Source organism: Hippoglossus hippoglossus, chromosome 23 (genome assembly GCF_009819705.1).
Source record: "Hippoglossus hippoglossus isolate fHipHip1 chromosome 23, fHipHip1.pri, whole genome shotgun sequence".
Classification (NCBI taxonomy): Eukaryota; Metazoa; Chordata; class Actinopteri; order Pleuronectiformes; family Pleuronectidae; genus Hippoglossus; species Hippoglossus hippoglossus.
The window spans coordinates 14,937,850-14,959,361 of NC_047173.1; the positions used below are offsets into that span (position 1 = coordinate 14,937,850).

General features: G+C 44.3%; 1 protein-coding gene across 1 annotated transcript; it reads right to left on the minus strand.

Moving 5' to 3' along the window:
- Positions 1-17,337: 17,337 nt before the first annotated feature.
- rps16 (ribosomal protein S16) lies at positions 17,338-19,633 on the minus strand. Its single transcript, XM_034578014.1, has 6 exons — positions 19,539-19,633; positions 19,397-19,448; positions 18,751-18,852; positions 18,206-18,302; positions 18,042-18,089; positions 17,338-17,525 (listed from the first exon to the last, which is right to left on the minus strand). The coding sequence occupies exons 2-6, from the start codon at positions 19,442-19,444 to the stop codon at positions 17,380-17,382; spliced, it is 441 nt and encodes a 146-aa protein (XP_034433905.1). The 5' UTR covers positions 19,445-19,448; positions 19,539-19,633; the 3' UTR covers positions 17,338-17,379.
- Positions 19,634-21,512: the final 1,879 nt, after the last annotated feature.

The following is a 21,512-nucleotide window of genomic DNA, read 5'->3' on the forward strand; positions in this document are numbered from 1 at the left end:
CCAATATTAGTTTTTCCTGAAGCGTCTGAGCCGAGAACAAAGCGAGTTTTGTTACATGAATGAGTATTAGACTCTTGAATAACAACAACACCAGATTTCTTTGGAGTGGTGGTAGTGGTAGTGGTAGTGGTAGTGGGGGGGGGGGGGGGGGGGGGGGGGGGGGGGGGGGGGTTAAAGTGCCGGGCTCCAAGAGAAACTAATAGGATATTGATGAATGTCAGTGTTGACGAGGGAGAGAAGGGTCACTGCTGCGCTGTATAATTGGTTATATGGGCTCCTTCGTGAAAACAGAAGATAGTGAAGGGAGAAGCGTTGGCAGGATGCAAACGATAACATGATAGCCATAAAGCCGCGGTGGGTAAAGAACACAGCCATGTCTGGCTCAGGCTTAATGGGGAGACCTTTGTTACCCAAAACCAGGGATTTACCCCGTTGATTCAAAATGAACCTTCTTCCAAATGCGTGTCATCCAAAGTCAACATCGTTTGACAGAGACAAACTTTTTCTACGTCTGTAAGGCTTCTTTCACTGGTTGTCACGTTGTTTTTTCACTGATTGCACAAAATCTACGGCACCGATTTTATTGAAACTTGGTGGAAGTTTGAGGTTTGGTTTCCAAGGAAGAAGCCTTTGACCTTTGGTTTGGATTTGACAAAGGGGAAAGGATCCAGGACATTGTTGGGGGGGCACTTTTCGACATTCTTGTTAATTTCTCAAGTAATAATGCGAGATTAAACTATAATTTTCTAATCCTTTAGTTTGTTCTTTTCAATTCCATCAGAGAATGAATATTTTGCCAGAGTTTACTTCTCCTCTCTCATTCTCCTGGAGCCTCTTAAAGCCTCAGAATTCAACAAATCAGTAGAAAATAACAGGCTTTAGCTCGTTTTCCTCTTATCACTGAACTCTGTCACCGGATATTGAGTTGCATCTCCTTTTGAAACCATATCTCAAGCCCCATAATGATAATAATAATCCCCCTTTTTTAGATTGGAGACAGATAAAATTATAGGAGTCATTCAGAAGTGAAGGATGAATAAATACAACGCAGTAAATCTACAAAGTGCAAATACAAGGCATCTTATCAATCAACTTAACAATAGCAAATATTTGGTACATCACATGCACATTCCTTAACAATTAGCCAACCCGTTACACGCAGACGAGAATATTTATGACTCGGCTGAAAGAAATAAAACAAGATGAGATTTACAATTGATCCGTATAATGTTGACGAATGGGCAGAAGGTTGTGTCCGTCCAGACGTGTGTGGCCCACAAAATGTAAGAGAATCCTGAGATTCCCACTTTTGACACCCGCGTGAATTATTCTCAACAGGTTGCTCTCCACACCCAAAACCCTGAGGACTAGCATTACTGTCCAAACACAGGAGAGGGTAACTGAGCATCGCTGATTGTGTGTCTGCTGTTGCCCAAGTTAAGTGTGTGTGAGTGTGTGCGTCTGTGTGTGTGTGTGTCTGTCTGTGTGCATCCTCCCTCTTCCAGCATGCGGTGAAAGCATGTTATAATGTTATAGTGTTGTCGGTGCATCACGAGCCTCAGGAAACAACCAACTAAAACCAGACCAGTGTGTGAGAGTGAGGATCAACTCTCCTATCTGAGGTGTCACTCACATGCACGTGCATATGCATCCATGTGTGCACATGCATACACAAACACAAGCCGTACAGCACGGCCTGGTGCCGGGCCTTTCGCCGGCCCTGAAGGTCATCGCCACCTGTTTGATACAATAAAAAATCTCGTGTTACTGTTGTGGAAGTTATTGGAGGTTGGGTTTCTTTGTGCGTGTGTGCAGGTGCATGCAGGGAAATGGTCAGACGGGTGAAGTATCGCCGATAGGGAAGCATCCGTCTGCACTCTGCGGCTATTGTCTTACACCCAGGAAGGGATTTATTGAGACAATGGGGATGTCTGTGCAGAAAAAGGAAGAATATAATGAGTTAATGAGGAATATAATGAGTCAATCCACTGGAGGAATTAATTCTAAATCCAAACTAAAGGCGAGGACCGGCCGACCCGCTCTGTTCACAGAGAAAAGGTTGAACGCTGCGAGAGGAGAATATCTTTTTACAGAGAAAGTCCCTGGCTGAGCTTTTGGAGGATGGTTTCTCCTAATGACTTAATCCAAGTTCAGTCTCAGTGGCCTCAGCCCTTTGTGTGTGTGTGTGTGTCTCTGTGTAATCCTCGCTGTGAGATGGGAGCCCAGAGCTGACCTCACTGTTTGGTTTCACAGGGTCTCCGGGGGCCCGCGGAGGTTCTGGGGCTGGTCCTTACAGCAGAGGGGTCTGAAACGCTGACATGCAGGCCCGGGTCCGCAGGGACCGCCAGTCCCGGCTCTTGTTACCGCCGGGGTTAGTCACGCTCTGTGAGATTTATGTGTGGAACAGTAGAGAGGGTTTGGGTTGCACGATACCACCAAAGTGTCGCGATATTAATCCTCTGCAGAAATGAACTTGTAATTCCAAGGATAAATATAGTTTTGTACGTTGAAAGAATCAAAAGTTTTGTCTTGAAAAGCAAATCTATCTCACTATCACTGAATTTAAAAAACATTATCAATAAAGTACTGAAGCTTGTTATTTAATTCATTCAGTCCCTGCTTCACTTTTCCATCTTCAAATAGTCTAAATTAAATTATGCAAAGAAAGTACGGTTCAATTATACCTCTGCACTTTAATTAACATCATGTCAGACTTCTGCCCCAAACGGCCTTTTGGTGGTAGAGGAAAAAAAAGAAAGCAAACAAGTTGAATTATTCTCCTGTGGTTTGCAGCAGAGGACAAAATATATCAAATGCAATGCATGTTTCTAGTCTCAAGGACCACTTTCAAAACATGGTCCCCATGAGTGCTATACTGGTTTAAGTATAAAGTAACATACAGTGTAAATACTTGAGTAGTTACCAGTAGAGTCAAACACAACACGGATACTTGACGGAAGGAAAATATTATTTTAAGGAGTCGACCAACATTTCAAACGAGAACACTTTGCTTCATGCTTCTGTTTATTTCCGGTGATGTCAGCGTCGTCTCCTTGACTTTGTAGTAAATTCAGATTCTACATCACAGGCTGAACAAACCCTGTCGTGTTTTCTAAGCACTGACACAAATGGCATTGGCAGGAAAATACGCTGAAATAACTCAGACGTCAACACGTTGTCAAACACCATAAATTCCTGTGTTGAATTTTGCGGGAATCGAATCACCGACACTTCTCCACTTTAAGAGAAGTTCGGATTCGGGATCTTTAATCCCGAATCCGAACTTTCTCTAGATTTCGCTCCAATCTGCGATTCAGATGTTGCTCATCAGAGGCTTATGTGCGGATTACGACAACGAAACAACAACAAAACAAAAACACGTGACAACACATCTTCACGAGGAGACCACACAGAGAGACAACGGGATGTGGTCGTTTTTAAAAGCAAGCACTTGTCCTGGCTGACATTTGGACAGGCCGCTGGTTATTGTGTTGTTTCACACTGTTTAGCGTTGATGGGGTGGGGCTGCTCCTGGTGTGGATGGAGCCAGGCAGGACCACCTCTCTGCTGGCTGACCCTGGCTGCTCGGGGGGGCATGGGGACAGGTGGACCAGGACCCCCCATACTTAACAATGGACCTCCAGTAGAGAATACTTAGTCCTGTCTCCCCAGGTTTATTATTATTATGTATGCAATGAATGGGTTTTAAGAGGATATCGTACTTTTAAATGCACTTTTTCTTATATTGTATTGCAAAGTTCAAGGAAGATTTCCATGTACAAAACCAGTTTTTATTCCAGAGATTAAACATTGTCTGGTAGCTGCATTTCTCTGCTGAAGTATTGGCTGAACGAAAGCTGTGTTATTACACCTCGCTCTCTCTGTAGGCGGTTTTAGCATCCCCGTGCTACATAGCAGAGACATAAGGGTTTGCACACACGCCCCTGCATGGATGCAGACCACAAACAGGCAGCACAAACAATGCAGAGTCTGCCTCGTGTTTTATCTCCTTGCCACCCACAGTTTTACGCCAGCGGGGAGCTGAAACCTTGCGCTACCTCGGGTTCATCCGTAAGCCCCCGGGCTAATCACCGTACCCCGGCCCATCACAGAGCATGGCTCCAGGCCATTAGAACTAAACCACCCCTCTGGCTCCCAGTCAAAATTATTAAAACACAAACTGAAACCTTAAACTGCTAATAGTCATGATGTCGGTTTCCCACCAGTCCAGTTCCGCCGGCGGCTGGAAACCAAGCCAGCTTTCGTCTGTGTGTTTCCCCCTTTGGAGACTTGCAGACATTGTTTTAAGAGCGAGCAGCGCTGGTGTCTGAGAGCCTCTTGCTCGTTTGGACATTCTTTGAGAGTGAGGAGCTCCTTTGGGGCCGATGTTTGAGTTTTGAGTCATTTCTTCACGCTTCTCGAATGGAAAGAAGACGCTCAGGGATGATGAACAATAGGAGGGAATGGAGTCATCTTGGACCAGTGATTCACCCTCTCCCCCCCACCCCCCACCCCACTCGCGCTGCGTTTCTTTTGGCACTTCGACACAGCAGTGACCAGGACTGACCCGCTTGACCCGGTCTCAACAGCGCTTGACGAAGGAATGCACATCTTTACTCTCTACATTAGGAGACTATTAGCGCCCTGAATTCATCACAGCAGGCGTGATGTCGTCCTGCAAACAAGAAAATTCCCCTCTGATTCCCGAGCTGTTTTGAATTCTGCTCCCACCCACCCCCCCCCTGCGCTGGATCGAGGCAGATGAAAGGCTACATCAGCCGTTGTTGGTTGTGTTTGTCGGACATGTTTTCCTTGATTCCCTCTCCCCGTGTGGTCTCCTCCAGGCTGCTTTGAAAAACAGCCGACTGAGCCCAGGGAGAGGTGGCAACCAGGAGGGAGGAACTCAACATGGCAGCTCAGTCTGTACATGTCAGGAGGCTGATCTCACCGGGAGCGAGCAGAACACGAAGAACAATTGTGAGTCAGTGTCTCTGCTGCACAAACCCACCGTCGACTGAGACACGCAACACGCTGAGTCACACATTCTCATAGAAACATGTCGAGCTCGGGTTCTCAGCACAGGACGAGTGAGTGGATTCTTAACTAATGGATGAAAATTTGCTCAAATCGAAACTTACACTGAATTATATCTGACTGAAAAGACTGAAAATCACTTTGTTCCACATCTTTTCTTGAAGTTTTCAACATGACCCCCGGAGTTATGAAGGTCAGTGTTGTGGCCATGTGACAAAAAGATGTTTTCATTTCACAAATTTTTCTGAAGCAGCTGCTGCACAGTGATTTTAGCTGAAACACACCAACCCCAATTTTCTCTTTCTCTATCAAAAGTAACTCAAGGCATTATTTCATATTTATTTTATGTTCCATTTTAAATGCATTATTAACCAGTTACCAGTAAAAAAAATTCAACTTTTTATCCTTATTCCATTTAAATATTCATCCTTAACATGTATAATGCATCGTTTACTATTTACTGTATCCTGTAAATAACTCTCAAACATACCACCCGGTAACTACTTACATAAATGTTTAACTTGTACAGTGTAAACATACAGAGCAGCTGATTTGATGGTGTATTCATCTCCCATTCATCACTCTTTATACTGTCTATTGTGTATTTTTTGCACTATTCTTAACTTAATGTTTGCTGTATGTTTGTATACTATGTAAGTACATTGAGATCAGAGTGTGTACTCACAGAAAAGCTGATTCTAATATTTTAAAAATGCTTCTCATTCTCTAATATTCAGCAGTGAGAAGTGTTAGGAGCACTCGAGTTGAGAACCTGGGTGAACTCCCTCAACATTTGTCATCCAGACCTTTGTTGCATGTCAACAAAGGTCCTCACCTGGGAAGTGGCTGATTGGAGTTGGATGGAGGAGGTCTGGCATGGTGGGTACAAAGGGAGGAGCTGCAGGACAACCTGGGTAAACACAACAGGGTCATCCAGGGTTCGAACCCCAGCAAACTAACATAACGTCTTGTCTCTGTCTTTTCTTTAATCTATCTAAGCCTCAGAAATCTGCAAAATCAGTTCATCCAGCTCCACCACCTCATTTAATACTGTCAAGCTTTTCCATTTCAGTGATACAGTCTTACCCTGCAGAGCTGACGAGTGTATCTGCATATCATAAGCGTGCATATGTTACCGACACCACCGCGCCAGGTACGAGCTCTCCAAGCAGACGACCCTCGGACAGAATGTGAAGAATGTCCGAACCCATCTCCCCTTGCAGCGAGCGCAAAGATGATTTGCACCCATGACGCCGCAGCTTTATATCACTCGCGAGGAAGAAGAAGCCCTGACTCCACTCCGCCGTGCCCCTGGAGTTAAAGTTACATGATGAATGACAGCGCAATCAGATCAACTTTCCACTGCAGCAAGACACTGCCGCCCCGGAGACAAGCGCAGGAGGAAGAATTGTTTGGCCGCGAGGCCGAGAGGACATCCAGATAAAGAGGAGGCGGTCGTGTGGGTGCGAAACTTTACGGCAGATAACAACTGATACGACACTTTCCCTTTGAATGGCCGCGCTTTATCTCCGCAGGAATGAATAGATCTTCACGACCTAATTATCCTGAGAATATGAAGAAGTGCGAGGAAGGAGGGGTTGGGATGGTGGGTTGGAGGGCGATGGGGTTAGAGGGGATCAGGGTGTCACTGCTCCGCCGAGCCTCCATTGAGTACTTGATGGATGCTCTGTAACCAATGGAGATCGAGTGCCCCCATAGCCGGGGCGAGCACACAATCTTCTCAGCAGATTAACTCGCATTGATTTATAGAGATTTACCTCAGGAAAGAAAACAGCTGGCAAAAGGACAAATACCAGAACTGGCAAGGCATAAATTCAGCCGGAGAAAAGCCAGCTCATTTGTTAAAAAGATGATTCTTATCAGCGTAGAGGAGATGGAGGATAACATTACTGAGGAGGCCGTTTCAATGACGTAGAAACCTTCAGGATTAGGAGACGAGGAAAACGGTTCTGTTCGTGAAAATCACCTCAAGATATGATATGTAAAAACTGTTCAGCCGACAGTTTTACTCAAGGTAACGCAACGTTTCATTTTGTTTGCTTTTTACTTGCGTCATATTCGCTTTACCTGTGGCTTTGTCCGTCTCTGCTGTAACTTCGGGGGCAAATGACATATGATGACGGAAAAACACTCTGTTAACCAGTTAGCTAAATAACAATATGATGAAAGAAAAACCCACTGCTAGCTAGTTAGCTAAACTATGTATATGGAAGATAAAACACTGCTAGCCAGTTAGCTAACTGATGTATATGGAAGGAATACAACACTGCTAACCAGCTAGCAAGTTAGCTAAAACAACATCTGACAAAGGAAAACATGCTAGCCAGTTAGCTAGTTAGCTACATGATGTATAAGGAAGTTAAAAACCACTGCTAGCCAGTTTTCCTTGTTGGCGATCTATATTGCAGACAGCCACCAGGGGGCGATCCAGATGTTGAGGCTTCACTTTTAATATTTTAATATTTAAAATGATTGATCAGTGTCCCTTTAAGTGTGATTGGGGGCATTTAGAGCCAGAATGTTAGAATCGGGTTTATTCTTATCATGTGTGAAATTCTACCGATTTCACGACTTTATCAGGGACGTTAATAAAGCTGCCAGAGAGTCTGTGAAGGCTGAATCATTCAGACGGTGAGACGGAGCTTTTAAGTAAAGATTATCTGACAAGTGGAAATAATGTCGGAGTCAGTCTGAGCTGTTGAGGAAAGAAACCTTTGCTTTGTTCAGCCAAACGATCTCTTCTTTCTCGCTCGGGCTTGCCCCCCCCCACCCACCCCTGCGCTCACCCCCCACTTAACACCCGTCCATTAAAGTGAAATATCAGATGTGGTCGAACATGAACATTAACACAGCTCCCATGACATCAGCTCCGTGTTTTGGCCAAAAAACCCCAGAATCTCTGGCACGAAAAAACCTTCGACTCGGCGAGCGTCTTATTTCTGTGGGTTTTTTACACAAAGTAACGTAACAACACAACACGTCCTGTTTCTGTGGCTCTGCAGCTTTTCAGAGAACTGACTTTGACTGAAGTAACGTGCTCCCACACGTGAAACTACATGAAGGACAGACTGTAAACGATGCCAAAAGCTCCATTAACATCAGAAACTGGCAGTTTAATGCTTTTGCAGCAAACAGGTTTTTCAGCAGGAATTACTCACCATCACTCTCCTGTACTTTTTCTCCTTTTAATTACAATGTTTTTGCCTTTCCTGTAATTTTCTATCATCCTGAAATCCTGAAGCTGTAGTTATAAATGACTTTGCACCTTGTTTTGTTATTCTTTCCCCTCATTTTACTAAATAAATGATACGACGACATGTTAAATCAGGTCAATAATACACGTTGTATCAAATCCCACTTGTGTTTTTGTTTTCCTGATCTCCAGACAAGTCGGGGCAAGTCCAGTCACGTCTCCTGCCACTTCAGGGGACTCGCAGAGGGTCAAGTTACAGCTGCTCACACACGTAAGATCATGTATCATCAGTCTAACGTCGTATTAAACACAGGAATCTCCACGTTGAAACATCGGTGTTAGCTTCTTGTTTAAATTAATTGTCTCATCAAGTCAAATCAGAGGATTTCATTTATTCAAAATCCTTATTCCTCGATATAAAGTATTATATTTACTGTCAGCCATTTATTCGATTTTTGCATTTGTTCTCAATATGGTGCTTTAAAAACCTGTGTGCTCATCAGTACCTTTTTTTTTTTAAATGGTTCCTCCCCCAAGCGCAATGAATCCTGGTCTAGGAAGGATCCACCTGTTGGAGCCTTTGTTTCTCTGGGATGGAACGACGCATTTGTCTGTTGCATTTTAATTAAATGTGGCAAATGTCTGGCCTCCGAAGGATTCAGCCCCTGAATTGAGTCACAGTCTGTTTCAGTCATGTTACGTCTCATGACGTCGTCTTATTTAAAATCGTGCAGCACACTGAGTCTCCAGTGGTTCACAGGGTCAAGTGGAGAAAAACAAACACTTAGAAAAACTTAACTTAAAATAAACGTAATAAATCCTTCACATTTACGACTGCATTGGATTCTTCTAACCTTTTACTGCCTGTACTCGTGCACTGTAGTTATAGACTGTGTTCTGGCCCGGAGCCGCAGATCACACGTCTGCAGGGACGTGGTATTTGTTCAGCAGCAGCTCACACAGTAGTTTCCTCCTGTGGATGCGGCCGAGTATTAGATGCAGCTGCAGTTGCGTTTAGGTGAGAGTCAGTGGACCTTGTGTGTAATAATGTTACACGGATACCGCTCAGCAGATGTGCACCTCTCTGACACACACACACACACACACACACACACACACACACACACACACACACACACACACACACACTCAGTACATACACATGTGCATCGGGCGAGAAAAGAGTCCTTGCGCCCCTCCTTCCCTCTGAATATCCTTCCACACCTTGTTGATGGGACCGGAACTTTCCTGTGTTTCGCCGGGGTGGGCCCTGCTTGACTCATGGGGCTGAATGAGAGGGGTCGCGACCCGCGCCGTGAACTGCTTCCTGTTTCTGTCGGAGGGGTCTTCCGAGGCCTGCGGTGATCACAGGAGAGGCTGGCGGGCAGTATCCGGTTCGAGGCGATGCTTCCACACTAAAAGAAGAAAACATACATCAACGGAGCAGTAGCTGGAACAGGAAAGAGGGGAGATAGTGAAATGCTATTATTTACTGCTCTGGGCAGATCTATGCTCGACTCTGTCAGATGTGGAGGACGAAGAGAGGGAGAGACGGTGCTGGTCTGCGGCTCCGTGCAGCTGGACTCATAAATTAGAAGAATGGCTCCCAATCTTTATTTGCCTCGTGATCCCATAAACAGTAATTCATTACAACTTTGTCGTTTGGCCATTATTTCTGGAGGTTATCATAAAACTCACTCAGGTAATTGCTGAGATCTGGGAGCATGTCATAATGCTATAGCCAGGGGGCGATATGGAGCAAGAAACACTTGACTAACAAACCACCCGTTTTCCCCCCTGTCCATTTTCTGTTTGGTTTGTTTGTCTGTGACCAGGATTACACAAAAACTACAGAATAGATTTCCACGAAACTTGGTGGAAGGATGGAACATGGGCCAAAAAAGAACCCATTCAATTTTGGCACGGTTTTTGACAAGTCACGATTTTTGGGCGAATCATGTTCACGGTTGAGGATATGACACAATTACAAATGAAACATCTGTTACATTGACTAAAATGGGGGATTTATTTGGGTTTGAGGCCTAAATATACGAGGTGCATTATTTAAACGTTGTCAGTCTTGTCAGGAACAGCATTTTATTCTTTAAGTTAAAACAAGGCGTTTTTCAAATGCACAAATTTGCCCAATGTGCCTTAAAATACATGTTTAACTTGTTTGAGGTGTTAGAATTTGTGTTGGCGTCGAGAAAAGTGTCATTAATCCACCAAATCACTGTGTTTAAGCCCACAATGGTTCACTTTGCAGCAGTTTGCAGCATTTTACAGATTGGATCTTTAAATACGCCGTGCGTATGAGGTTTATCTCTTATCTCACAAACACTTTTATGCGATTAGCTTTTCCTCCTGCGTCGATGGCTCCTCTGACCTCCTCCTGCCCCGCTGACAACTGTCACGGGCTGATTTAGGATTATTTTTAAATCAGGAGCTGTCGAGGTTTGACAGGACGAGGATGGGGTATCTGTGTCCCTGGAGGCCTTGTAAATCTGGACAGTTTACTGCGGAGAGGGGGAAGAAATGGCCCCTGCGCTCTCCTCGTCCGAGCCCGGCGTAATCCCACCACTTCCTCTCCTCCGCTCTGCTGCCCGGGCCCACGCCGTAATGCATTTTCTGTAACTAACAGCCGTTGTTTCCCGATTGTCACGCTCCCATCCCTTTCTCTTGGAATGTGTGTATATACTTGTATGTGTGTGTGTGGAGCAGTAGGCAGGCGTGTTAGGGTTTAGAGCTCTCTGCCGACTGGGGAGTGGTGGAAACCCAAAGACAGACTGGTAGGAGAAGGTCTGGAATTGCAGTTAATATTAACGCCACCTTCCTCCTCCTCCTCCTCCTCCTCCTCCTCCTCCTCCTCCTCCTCCTCCCCCTCCTCCTCCTGCCCTGTGCCTGAGCCCTGGCAGCCAGACAGGGCGCTGCAACCTGGGCCTCCAGCTTCCGTCACGCTTGCCCCGTCTCTCTCTAGAAACAAGAACACATGGGTGTCAGGTCCTCTCGTGCTGCCAGTGTCCAGCCCCTTTCAACAGCTTTTACTACGTTTAATTACCCACGTCCCCCCCCCCCCCCCCTATATCCCCATATGGGGGGCATGACAGGCCCAAACACACACACACACACACTCGGCTCAGGATGGCACACCGAGTGCGTTTTGGCAGCAGTCGGAGGGCAATCAATTCAGGCTCCTCTCTCTCGCAGTAACATTCTTCACGACACTTCCTGACAGGTCCGAGTCGAGCGGCTCATGAGCTCTGCAGCACTTAGTGAAGCTGACGGAGCAGGAGGTCACATCCCTCAAAGGAGAGCAACAGGTTTGTGGGAGATTCGCCAACGTAAGCCCCCGAAAGTGATGAGAGCATCGACGATAAAATCCACCTGCCCCCTGTGGCAGGGTTTTAGCACAGGCTTTAACCCGAGTGATAAAATATTACTTTTCATTAAACGTCGCTCAGATAAAAATCGAAATCAAATGTGATTTTTGTTTAAAAACTGTGAGATAAAGATGTTTTATCACATGTGAGAAGCAGTCATGTGGTGAAACATCGACTCAGTTCAGCTGATTTTGCCAAGTTTGTATTTGGAAGTGTTTCAGTGGAGCGATTATAGATTATTCGTTCCACTGTTAAGTTTTATAGCTGCACAAAACCTCCATCTGTCCACAACTCTTCCTCTTCTCTGGACACATTAGGTTGCTCCTTATAAATAGAATCAAGAAGGATTTTAGTTTAAAGCCTCTTTATGTGCTGTTGTTGTTGTTGTTGTTTTAAGGTCACCCTCAAATTTATTATTTTTGTTTATAAAAACTGCAACAATTATGATGGAATTAGGTGGAAAGGTTCAAAAACACAGATCACATTACATCTCTAACTCCTCCTTTAAAGCTGGTATATTATTATTGTTGATATTCTAGGTCCATTGAACGAAGAGGAACATGTGGACGATGGGGCTCATTCTCTCGTCTCCTCACAGGTAAGTTGACCTGTTGCTTTAATAAAGACGCTCAAGGAAACAACAACAAAATGTGGCAGGAATGAAAGATAACCTCTTTACTTCAAAGCCGCCTGGAACCTCATCTCCGAGCGTCGTGAACCCTAATAATCTGCTCGGCCCTCGCCACGCGGGAGGTGAGGCGCTCTCGTATGAACTGTGTGTTTTCACTAAAATAGATCCTGACCCCCGAGGAGGAGGGGGATCAGCGCAGGTCGTCGGCAGGTTGTCGCAGAGGAATCAGAGCGTCGCTGCCGGGGCTGAAGGGTAAAAGGTGGGAGGGTGTGTGAGGTAGCCTATGACCCCGCGATTTGGCTCGGACGTAACACCCGGGCTCTCGGGGGGGGGGGGGCACCCCTGCGTGACCCGGCTCACTCGGTGTGCAGGGCCACGTCCAGGGCCGCGGACGCCCAGCCTGCACAAAGATGGAGGACGAAAATGAGGAGTCGAGGGTATAGAGGCAGATTTAAAAAGGGAGGTGAAGGTTCTGCGAGGTTCCACTGGGACTAATTCTGCTTTAGTTCAAGTTTAGGTTAAATGTGTTGGGAGTGAGTCAACGCTGGGTACTGCAGAGGGTGTGACTAACGCAGCGGGTCAGCGACGGCCTTCTCTGGCGGCTTTCAGACCAGAAACCCAGAGCAGAGAGCGGAGCCTCCTCATGCAGAGTGAAGCAGATGAGATGAATCCATCATCAGCTCCATTTTCTCCTCAACGGGGACCAGGGCTACTTTAAGAGAGCGGGGCGGGGGTGAAGCTAAAGTGGAACGCTGTGGAATAAACACAAAAGGCTCCACTTGATAGCTGTCATCAGGTGGAAGCTCATTCGAGATCATCGTCCTTTTTTACAGCCAACTATAAAAACTCTTTACGCACGTAGCAGTTCACACAAAGCTGCTTTCTGCAGGAAATAAGGAACAATAACCATCGTCGTTAAAACTGAAACCATCAACTGACAAATATTGAATCACTGTTTCTCAACACTGATGATTCTGCAAAGAGAGAAAATGATCCGTGAAACATTTAATCCTCAGAGACGAATCCAAATCCAGCATCTGTACACACACACACACACACTGCAATCAATACAAAATGTATGTGACAGTGCACGCACATCCACAAGTATTATAAAGACTCCTGTATATCTTTAGTGAACTTTATTTTGCCTTGCAGTTACAGCTACGCCCCATTAGAGGGCGGCACTCCTACTTCGTACATCCTTGCAAATGTTCGACTTTAGACAATTTTTTGTTTATTTCAAAAGAAATAGTTCAACATTTTTGGCAAATCATTTCTTACGTCTGTATATGTTAAATGTGTAGCTCGAGGTGTTAGCTTAGCATCAAGACTGGTAACAATGGGCAAACAGCTAACTGAGCTCTGTCCAGAGGTAATAAAATCCATTCAAGAGGCCAGAAAATACCACGCTGGAAAACATCCATCACAAGTTCCCAGAAAGTCAGGTCGAGTTACTTGTTTTGTCTGAGTGAAGAGTCCCAAACCCAAATTATTACCCACAATTCATTTACAACGAGAAAACAGGAAAGAAAAACACATTTAAGAAGCTGGAAGGAGAAAATGTTTGGGGATTTTGTGTAGAAATAATGAAAATTGGTTCATGAAATAGCATCATTGTTATTTTGGATTGTTTATTCATCAAATATTTGTTCAAAAGTCAATAAAAGCTGATTAATGATGAGGTTAATTGAGGTCACATGTGTAGAAAAAACATGTTTATTTCCTCAAATCTAACTATTGCAAAAAGCATCATTTCAGTCTCGGTATCAAAACTCTGCATTGACACGTCAGCGTTGGATAAAGTCGTCCCTCGTCTCCACTGACTCACTCGTCCACTCGCTCACAGTCGCATGCTCTCAGGGGTCACCTCCCTCAAGGACAGTGCCTCAGATCAGCAGTGCAGCTCCTCATTATCACCCGCCGTCGTTACCACAAACAGCAGCGTGTCGCTTGGTTAAGCTGCATTTCCTGTCCACTGAAGCCAACATTTGTTGTCCCTGCCTGCTACTGTCCCCTGATCCTCAGCCAATTGTTGTTTACTCACACGGGGCAATGAGGCCTGACGAGGAGGGGGACGCTGCAGGGAGGGGGGGGGGGGGGGAGGAGGAGGAGAGCAGTGGTCAGCATGAAGTCGATGAAGAGACCTCCATCTTTATTTTTGTCTTATTAATAATATTTAAACTTGTGCTTGAAGTTTATTTTATACATGTGGGTGAATTGTTCATATGCTCTCATGTGTTAATTGCAGTGTGTGTGTGTGTGTGTGTGTGTGTGTGTGAGTATGAAGGCGTCGTGTGTAGAGGTGGGGATGAAGTGCAAGTGATGACAAAATGCATCCTGGCCTCACACCTCAGTGTTATTTTATGCTTTGGAGACTCAGAGAGTCAGACGTGTTAACAGAGGAAAGGCAGGTGTTAGGTTCAGCAGTGTGTGTGTGTGTGTGTGTGTGTGTGTGTGTGTGTGTGTGCAGAATAACCCCTCATTATTTATGATTATTTATTTTAGAAGCTCGCACAACAAAAGTCTGTTTTCCTCTGGAGTGGCATTAAATGTTGGGTATTTACTTTTCTCATCTTATCCACCACGAAAAGAGTTTTACAGTAGTAGACAGGACACATTCACTCATTCACACAAACAGTACAGTGCTATACTTCATAAGGTGACTTGAGGGGCAGGGGATCGAACCAACAACCTTCTGTCGTCCTTTCTTAAAAGGTCAAAGGTCAAACAGTGCGTTGAATGGATCTATACCTGATTTTCACAACATTTAACATCATCATTTAACACTAACATCTGTGTTTGTTCAGCCTTGTATAAAAGCTGCCTGATTAAAAACATAAATTCATCATTTATTCAGAAACACAGGTTGCAAACTCCAAGGTTTTCTGTCACAGTGTGGTTGGATTTATTGAATAAAGAAGCAGGTTTTCCTCCTAAAACCGTTTATTCTTCGTTTCCATCTCACTTAGGCCGAGATGCACACATCACTCTGAGAAAATAGAGATTGAGACAAATTCTGTCGTCGCAGAAACCTCGGAAACACAGATTTGTCACAGTTTTCTGCTCCTTCTGCTCCTGCTCCCTGCAGCTCGCCACATTATCCTTATTATTCTCATCCCTGCTGCCGGTCCTCACTCACAGCCACTTGCACAGGGGCCGACTGTCGGCCCTGCGAGGTGAGGCAGTAGGCAGGGGCAGAAAATAAACAGCAGTAAACAACAGTAGCAGTGGGGAGTGGGCTTCCCTGCTGTGTTGATTATTGGAGAGCTGTAAACAGGCCTGATTCCTCCTCCTCCTCCCATCAACCCCACCACCGACCCCTCGGGAGCTCAGCGAGCGGGAACGGCTGCTGCTGGCTGCCCGCAGAGAGGCCAACAACATCTGGGCCTCAGCTCAGCCCGGCTCACCTCATCACGCTCCTGTGGAGTGCTGTGTGTGTTTGTGTTTGTGTGTGTGTGTTTGTCCATCAGCTCTGGAAGGGAAAACAAGACAAGGGCAACGAGGAATCAGCAGAAAATGAGGGAAACATGCTGCAATCTGATGAAAGACTGTGAAGCTGGACGTGATTTACAGACAAGAGGACGTGTGCTGGTTCAGAGTTGAGGAGATAAGTGGGAATTGTCTGTTTAAGATGTTTTGGTTTTTTAGTCAGGTTGAAATGGAGAAATCCGACTTTTAGTTTGGATGATTTTTATTAATAAAGTCAACAATACTCAGTGCATCTGTGGTTCTGTATCTATGTTGTTTGCAGAGCTTTTAACACAAATTCAAATTGGGTTATTTGAATATTAATTACTTATCCAAACAAGTAATTTAAATTTTTTCAAATTGTAACCTGGTGTCTATGAATCATATTTAGTTTGAGCTCTGAGACCATGACACTCATTCTGAAATGGCAGCAAGCCAGTAGAGCACGTTTTCTAATGGGTGCTGGTGAAGGGAGTCACATGTTGTTTCTATAGTCTTAGAGCGCCACCTGCTGTTAGAATGTGGTAATAAATAGTTCTTATCAGAGTGACTTGACTGTAAAGTTGCTTGAGAAAGTAAAACGTGTTTGTTGTTTGTCTCACTAAACATTCAGAGTCATAAATGCTGTGAATAATAACTTCTAACGGCTGCAGGCACATTAGAAATATGATAATATTGAAAAGATTAACTGTGCTTTTCATACTTTAATTCAAAATATCTGCAGTACACAGGAGCTTTAACTCTATAAACATGTCCTTGACTTTGGAAAATAACACAACTGCTAAATTATTCAAAGACAAATATTACAATAACTCAGCAAAAGATTTTTTAAGATTGCCTTTGAGCATAAAGCAGCATATTTAGTATTGAGGCAAATGCTCAGACTGTATTTTTTTGTTAGACGTACCAGTCTCCTGAATTTTTTTCCCATTTCATGTTCTTCAACTACGGCAATTAATTTCTTGTCCTGGTTCAGAGCCTGGGACAAGAAACTAACTCAGAATAAGTTTGCTTGTATCTTGAATCTAAGAGAAATAATCAAATCGTAGTTTAGTCCTTAAGGATTGAACATAGCCCGACAGTAACTGAGTCACGATGAAGTAATATTTGTACTATGCAATTTTATATTAAGGCCTCTGTTCCTTTGACTACACATAACACCATACCAATGCGATTCATGATAAATGCACTTCCTTTGTGCTAAATGATCAAGAAATTAGAACGTTCTCCTTAGATGGCATATATCCACTAATCAATCTGCACCACATTGCACACTCATACACATCAGTTCCCTAAAAGTCTGAATTGTATCATCTAGATACACATTTCTGTGAAATCCATCAGAAATAGTTAAATATGTAACAAAACTTCCTGGATCTGCATCCTAACCAATATTTAATGGATCTACTCTACCAAGTTTCATGGTAATCCGTCAAGTAAATATATCAGACAAATGGAGATGAAAACATAACCTCTTAGGCTGAGGTCATTACTACAGTGAGCCAGTTGAATCTGGCAAATTCCTAATATTCAGACATCCCTGCCTGTTGAAACTGAAGTGAGGGGAAGAGCAACTCGCACATAAATATTAATTAAAAGGACAAATTAAATTATTTGTTCTTCCCAATTTATTATGAAAATGTACAGGGCATTTAACGGTAGGACTTCTGGTAGCGGGCACGAGCTCCGGGTCCACCGAACTTCTTGGACTCGCAGCGACGGGGGTCGGCCACCAGCAGGGTCCTATCGTACTGGATCAGGATGTCCTTGATCTCCTTCTTGGAGGCTTCATCGACATCTGGTGGAACATGAGATCACTGGTTATTAAAAAAAACTCTTAAGCACATGAGTGGTTCCCTGCTCCTCCCATTTGTTGTTAATGGTTTCAAAAAATGTCGCCCCAACTATGGTGTGGGAGCAGCAAGGCATGATGGGACTGTTTTGAACATGTATAGATCATTGGCCTCGGCCCCTCACTTTAATATCTCTCATACATCAGGCCTACGCATCAACATTTCACTGCATAACATCGTAAAAACAAATCTGACACCTTACAAGCTGAGCTCCATTTACATGCATGTTCCTAATATGTGTCTTAGGTACCTCTCAATAACTTCTGTAACTTTAACTCTTGTTCACATATTTGCAGAAAGTAATATGTGATCAGCCGATGCTTCAACTTCAAATGTAAATCTTTTAAATTAGTCAGGTCCGGTCGGTTTTGAGGAGCTGACCTCAGATATGAACAAGAACCAGTCACTGCAGCAGCATTTAGTTTATACACGATCAGTGATTGTACCATTGTAATACTTACACTTCTGGTAGTATGCGACCAGGGACTTGGAGATGGCCTGGCGGATAGCTGAAAAACAACAATTTATACCGTGATTGATAACTCATAATCACAAATCTCACACACACTAGTGAGTGTTGAATATAAAGAAGAACTACATTGAGAGCGAGTAAAGGTCTGCTTACCATAGATCTGTGCCACATGTCCACCACCCTTCACTCGGACTCTGATGTCAACTCCAGCAAAACGCTCCTTACCGAGCAGCAGCACGGGTTCCAGAAGCTGAGAGAACAAACAGACGTTAACTTTATGCTCAGCAGAACATCAGAATTATATATCTATTGAACAATATTAAGAATAGAGCCAAGTGAATTATTGGTTGGCCGATATGAGAACTTAGAAAGTGCATGAAATTATTTGTCTTAATTCAGGTTCAATGCGTTAGGTTAAACTTGTGTTAACCTATTATAGTTATGTATAACAGACATTAAAACGAAAGTAGATACGTTTATAAGTATCACAGACACTAAGCATGTGACCTGTAACATCACACAATATTATCAATAATAAAACACAATCGATCCACTCATCAATGAAGAGAAAAAACACTTGGACACTTCTTTTTAAATACACAGTATTACACCAGGCCTGCCTCCATCAGCCCCCCCCCCCCACCCCGAGGTCCCTGCCTCTCTCCACCCGGGTGTTGGCCTCTCCTCCCCGGACTCACCTTGTACTGGAGGGTCGCAGGCTCCACAGTCTCCAGGGGTCTGCCGTTCACCTTGATCAGGCCATTCCCCCTCTTGCAGTGGGCGACGGCTGTGGCGGTTTTCTACGAGACAAACATCTGCATCAGATTCCAACCAAACTATAAAGTGCATCACGTATCTGTGAGTGACTTCACCTCTCACACACACACACACATGTGGAACACACTCGTTTTAATGAATGAGACTCATCCTGTACATGATATCTGACCGTTTCTGACCACGTGACGTTTAAGTTTAATAAATGTGTATATTTAAATCGCGTGAGTTGACGTGTGAGCTAACTTTCAAACGCTGTCACCCCCCCCCCCCCCTGTACACCGAACCACTGCTAGCAACCGGGCTAGCTAGCTAAGCTAAACGACGTCGCTACACTCGCTACACGCACACAGGAGCGTTACGGTCACACACAACAGCATCAGAGACACACGCAAAGCTTCAGTACGTTAATAAAGCGACACAAACACGCGTAGAATAAATCTACAGCGTTTCATCGGTGTGAAACAGCGTCACGCCACATTTTCGCGTTAGCCACTGGAGCTAACGAGCGCCAGCAACACAGCGTCGCCGCGGCACCACACGTGGAATAACTTCGGTGTTTTTACTCACTTTGCGTCCGAAGACCTGGACCGACTGCAGAGGACCTTTGGCGGGCATCTTTCTGCAACACACGGAGTAACACGGTTACTTCAGAAACCTCAGTATTTAGTATTATTTGCAGTATTCGAGCGGAACAGGATGAAGTACTCACCGTCTTCAGCTGGGGTGCCGTACGGAGAGACCGGACGGGGTTTCACACGCCGAAGATCAGGGGCTGCTTCGCGACACTGGAGACGCGCTTTGCGGCAGCGTTTTACGACGGTTGCTCCATTTTACATGAAGAAGTACTTCACAGACCAATCAACACTTCCCAGGCTGATTTTAATCAATACTATATAATATATATACTTTAATATACAATAAGATGCTTTGATTAAAACTAATAAAGATTTAGAATGTGAAATTTCCCCAAAATTACATTAAAGCCACATTTAGTATCAGTAGCTTTCCATGCACCTGTAAGTTTTTGTAGTAATTTTGCCCTTTTTTAACTGTAAATGCTGCTCATCATACTACAACAATCCATTTTTTCACTATATTGGTTTGCACTACTCTCACTACACTTATCCACCATGTACTTTTTGACCACATAGAATGTTGTACTGTGGCCGAGAGAACTCAACGCACTGCAAATTGAGAAAACACGTGCAAATACAAGAAACACGTGCAAACAGGTTCATCAGGTTGACGACACGCGTTCCCTGCAAAAAGTCACAACACATCCAAATACAGATTAGATCTGCCAATTGCGAAAAATGAGCAGGGGACCTACAAAAGTGAAGAACCCGGGTGTGGTTCCATCACCACTGACGAGTAGCAGACTTCAGTTGCTTCACAAAGCATTGAACTGATGTGTAACACAAACATGTGCTCTAACAGTGACGCCTTCAGAGCTTTGTTTAAGGCAAATATTTCCATGTATCAGAGAAGCAAAGGCAATAGCATTGCACTTAGTGGGGGTCATATTACTGGGTTGTACTGATGGGACAAAGCACTTGTTCACTGTTATTAATTACTCCTGTTTATATCCTGTTTCTGATCTGCAGATATCATTACATCACTAAATCAGTGCCTTTTGGATGAAGCTGTAGGCTGCAAACACAAATGACCCAGTGTCGTGCGAGGATGACTCAACTGTTTCCCTGACGGATGAGAGAGAGAGCTGTGGGAATGAATCTCCTCGGACATTTCAATATGCAGTAAAAGGAAAAGCAATTAATAAAGGCTGAATCCCATTTGTGTTTGATGGATCAGTGATCCTTGGGAATCCAAATGAAACAGCATCACTGTAATTAGTCATATCTGTGCTTTTCCCAAATGTCTGCTGTAGCATCAACTCATTTTACACATCATATAATACCCCACATCGAAGTAAAGGAAAGTGGGAAACAAGTCATAAAAACCTGATTAAAACATCATCACATAAACCTCACAATAGAAAAATGTGATTTAAAACAGATTCTTATTCTATCTACCAAACAAACTTGTGAATATAGGCAAAATATAGGCAAAATATGAAAATGTGGACCCATCTGGAGATATGGTGAAAGGGTTTTCTCTATGTGCCGCAGGGAAAGATAGATTTCATGTTCAGAGGAGGAAAGAAATATGTATAAACAACCAAAACCAGAAGAAGCAGCAGCTCTGTTCTGCTGCCAGTTGAAGGGAAGGGTCAAAATACAGTAGCTGTATTCTTTTTTCGGTTCTCTCACACTGTCAAAAACCAGAACCAGCTTATAAACAGATTATGATTTGACATGTAAGACTGCACTGCCTCCTCCTCATCCACTTTGATGAATCCCTACACAGCAGCACCCTCTGGTGTTGATAAAAGCTGAGGATGTCTCTGCAGAGCATGCATTGGTTCGATGTTAACATAACTCACTGCAGCTTGGGTTAATCAGGCCTCACTTTGCAGGCTGTGGTGAGTGGAACCACAGAGATCGTTTAGTTCAGCGCTGCTTGGGGGGGCTGAGGAGCCGAGGGTCCGGGTGTGGGAATGGGACTAGACATGGGAAAAAGGAAGTGTGGGATCTTTTTGGCCGCTGAAATGAAACCAATGTCCTACGCAAGAGACAAGCTTTGATTTGGCCACAATGTTGGGACATGCAACCAAACTAAATCC

What these genes read in the sequence shown, in the direction of transcription:
- rps16 (XM_034578014.1), bottom strand. Translation starts at nt 19,444, where the DNA reads ATGCCCGCCAAAGGTCCTCTGCAGTCGGTCCAGGTCTTCGGACGCAAA. An exon ending in ACATGTGGCACAGATCTATG is followed by an intron (nt 18,090 to 18,205) that starts GTAAGCAGACCT and finishes GTTGTTTTTCAG; the next exon opens with CTATCCGCCAGGCCATCTCC. An exon ending in GGTCGCATACTACCAGAAGT is followed by an intron (nt 17,526 to 18,041) that starts GTAAGTATTACA and finishes ATGTTCCACCAG; the next exon opens with ATGTCGATGAAGCCTCCAAG.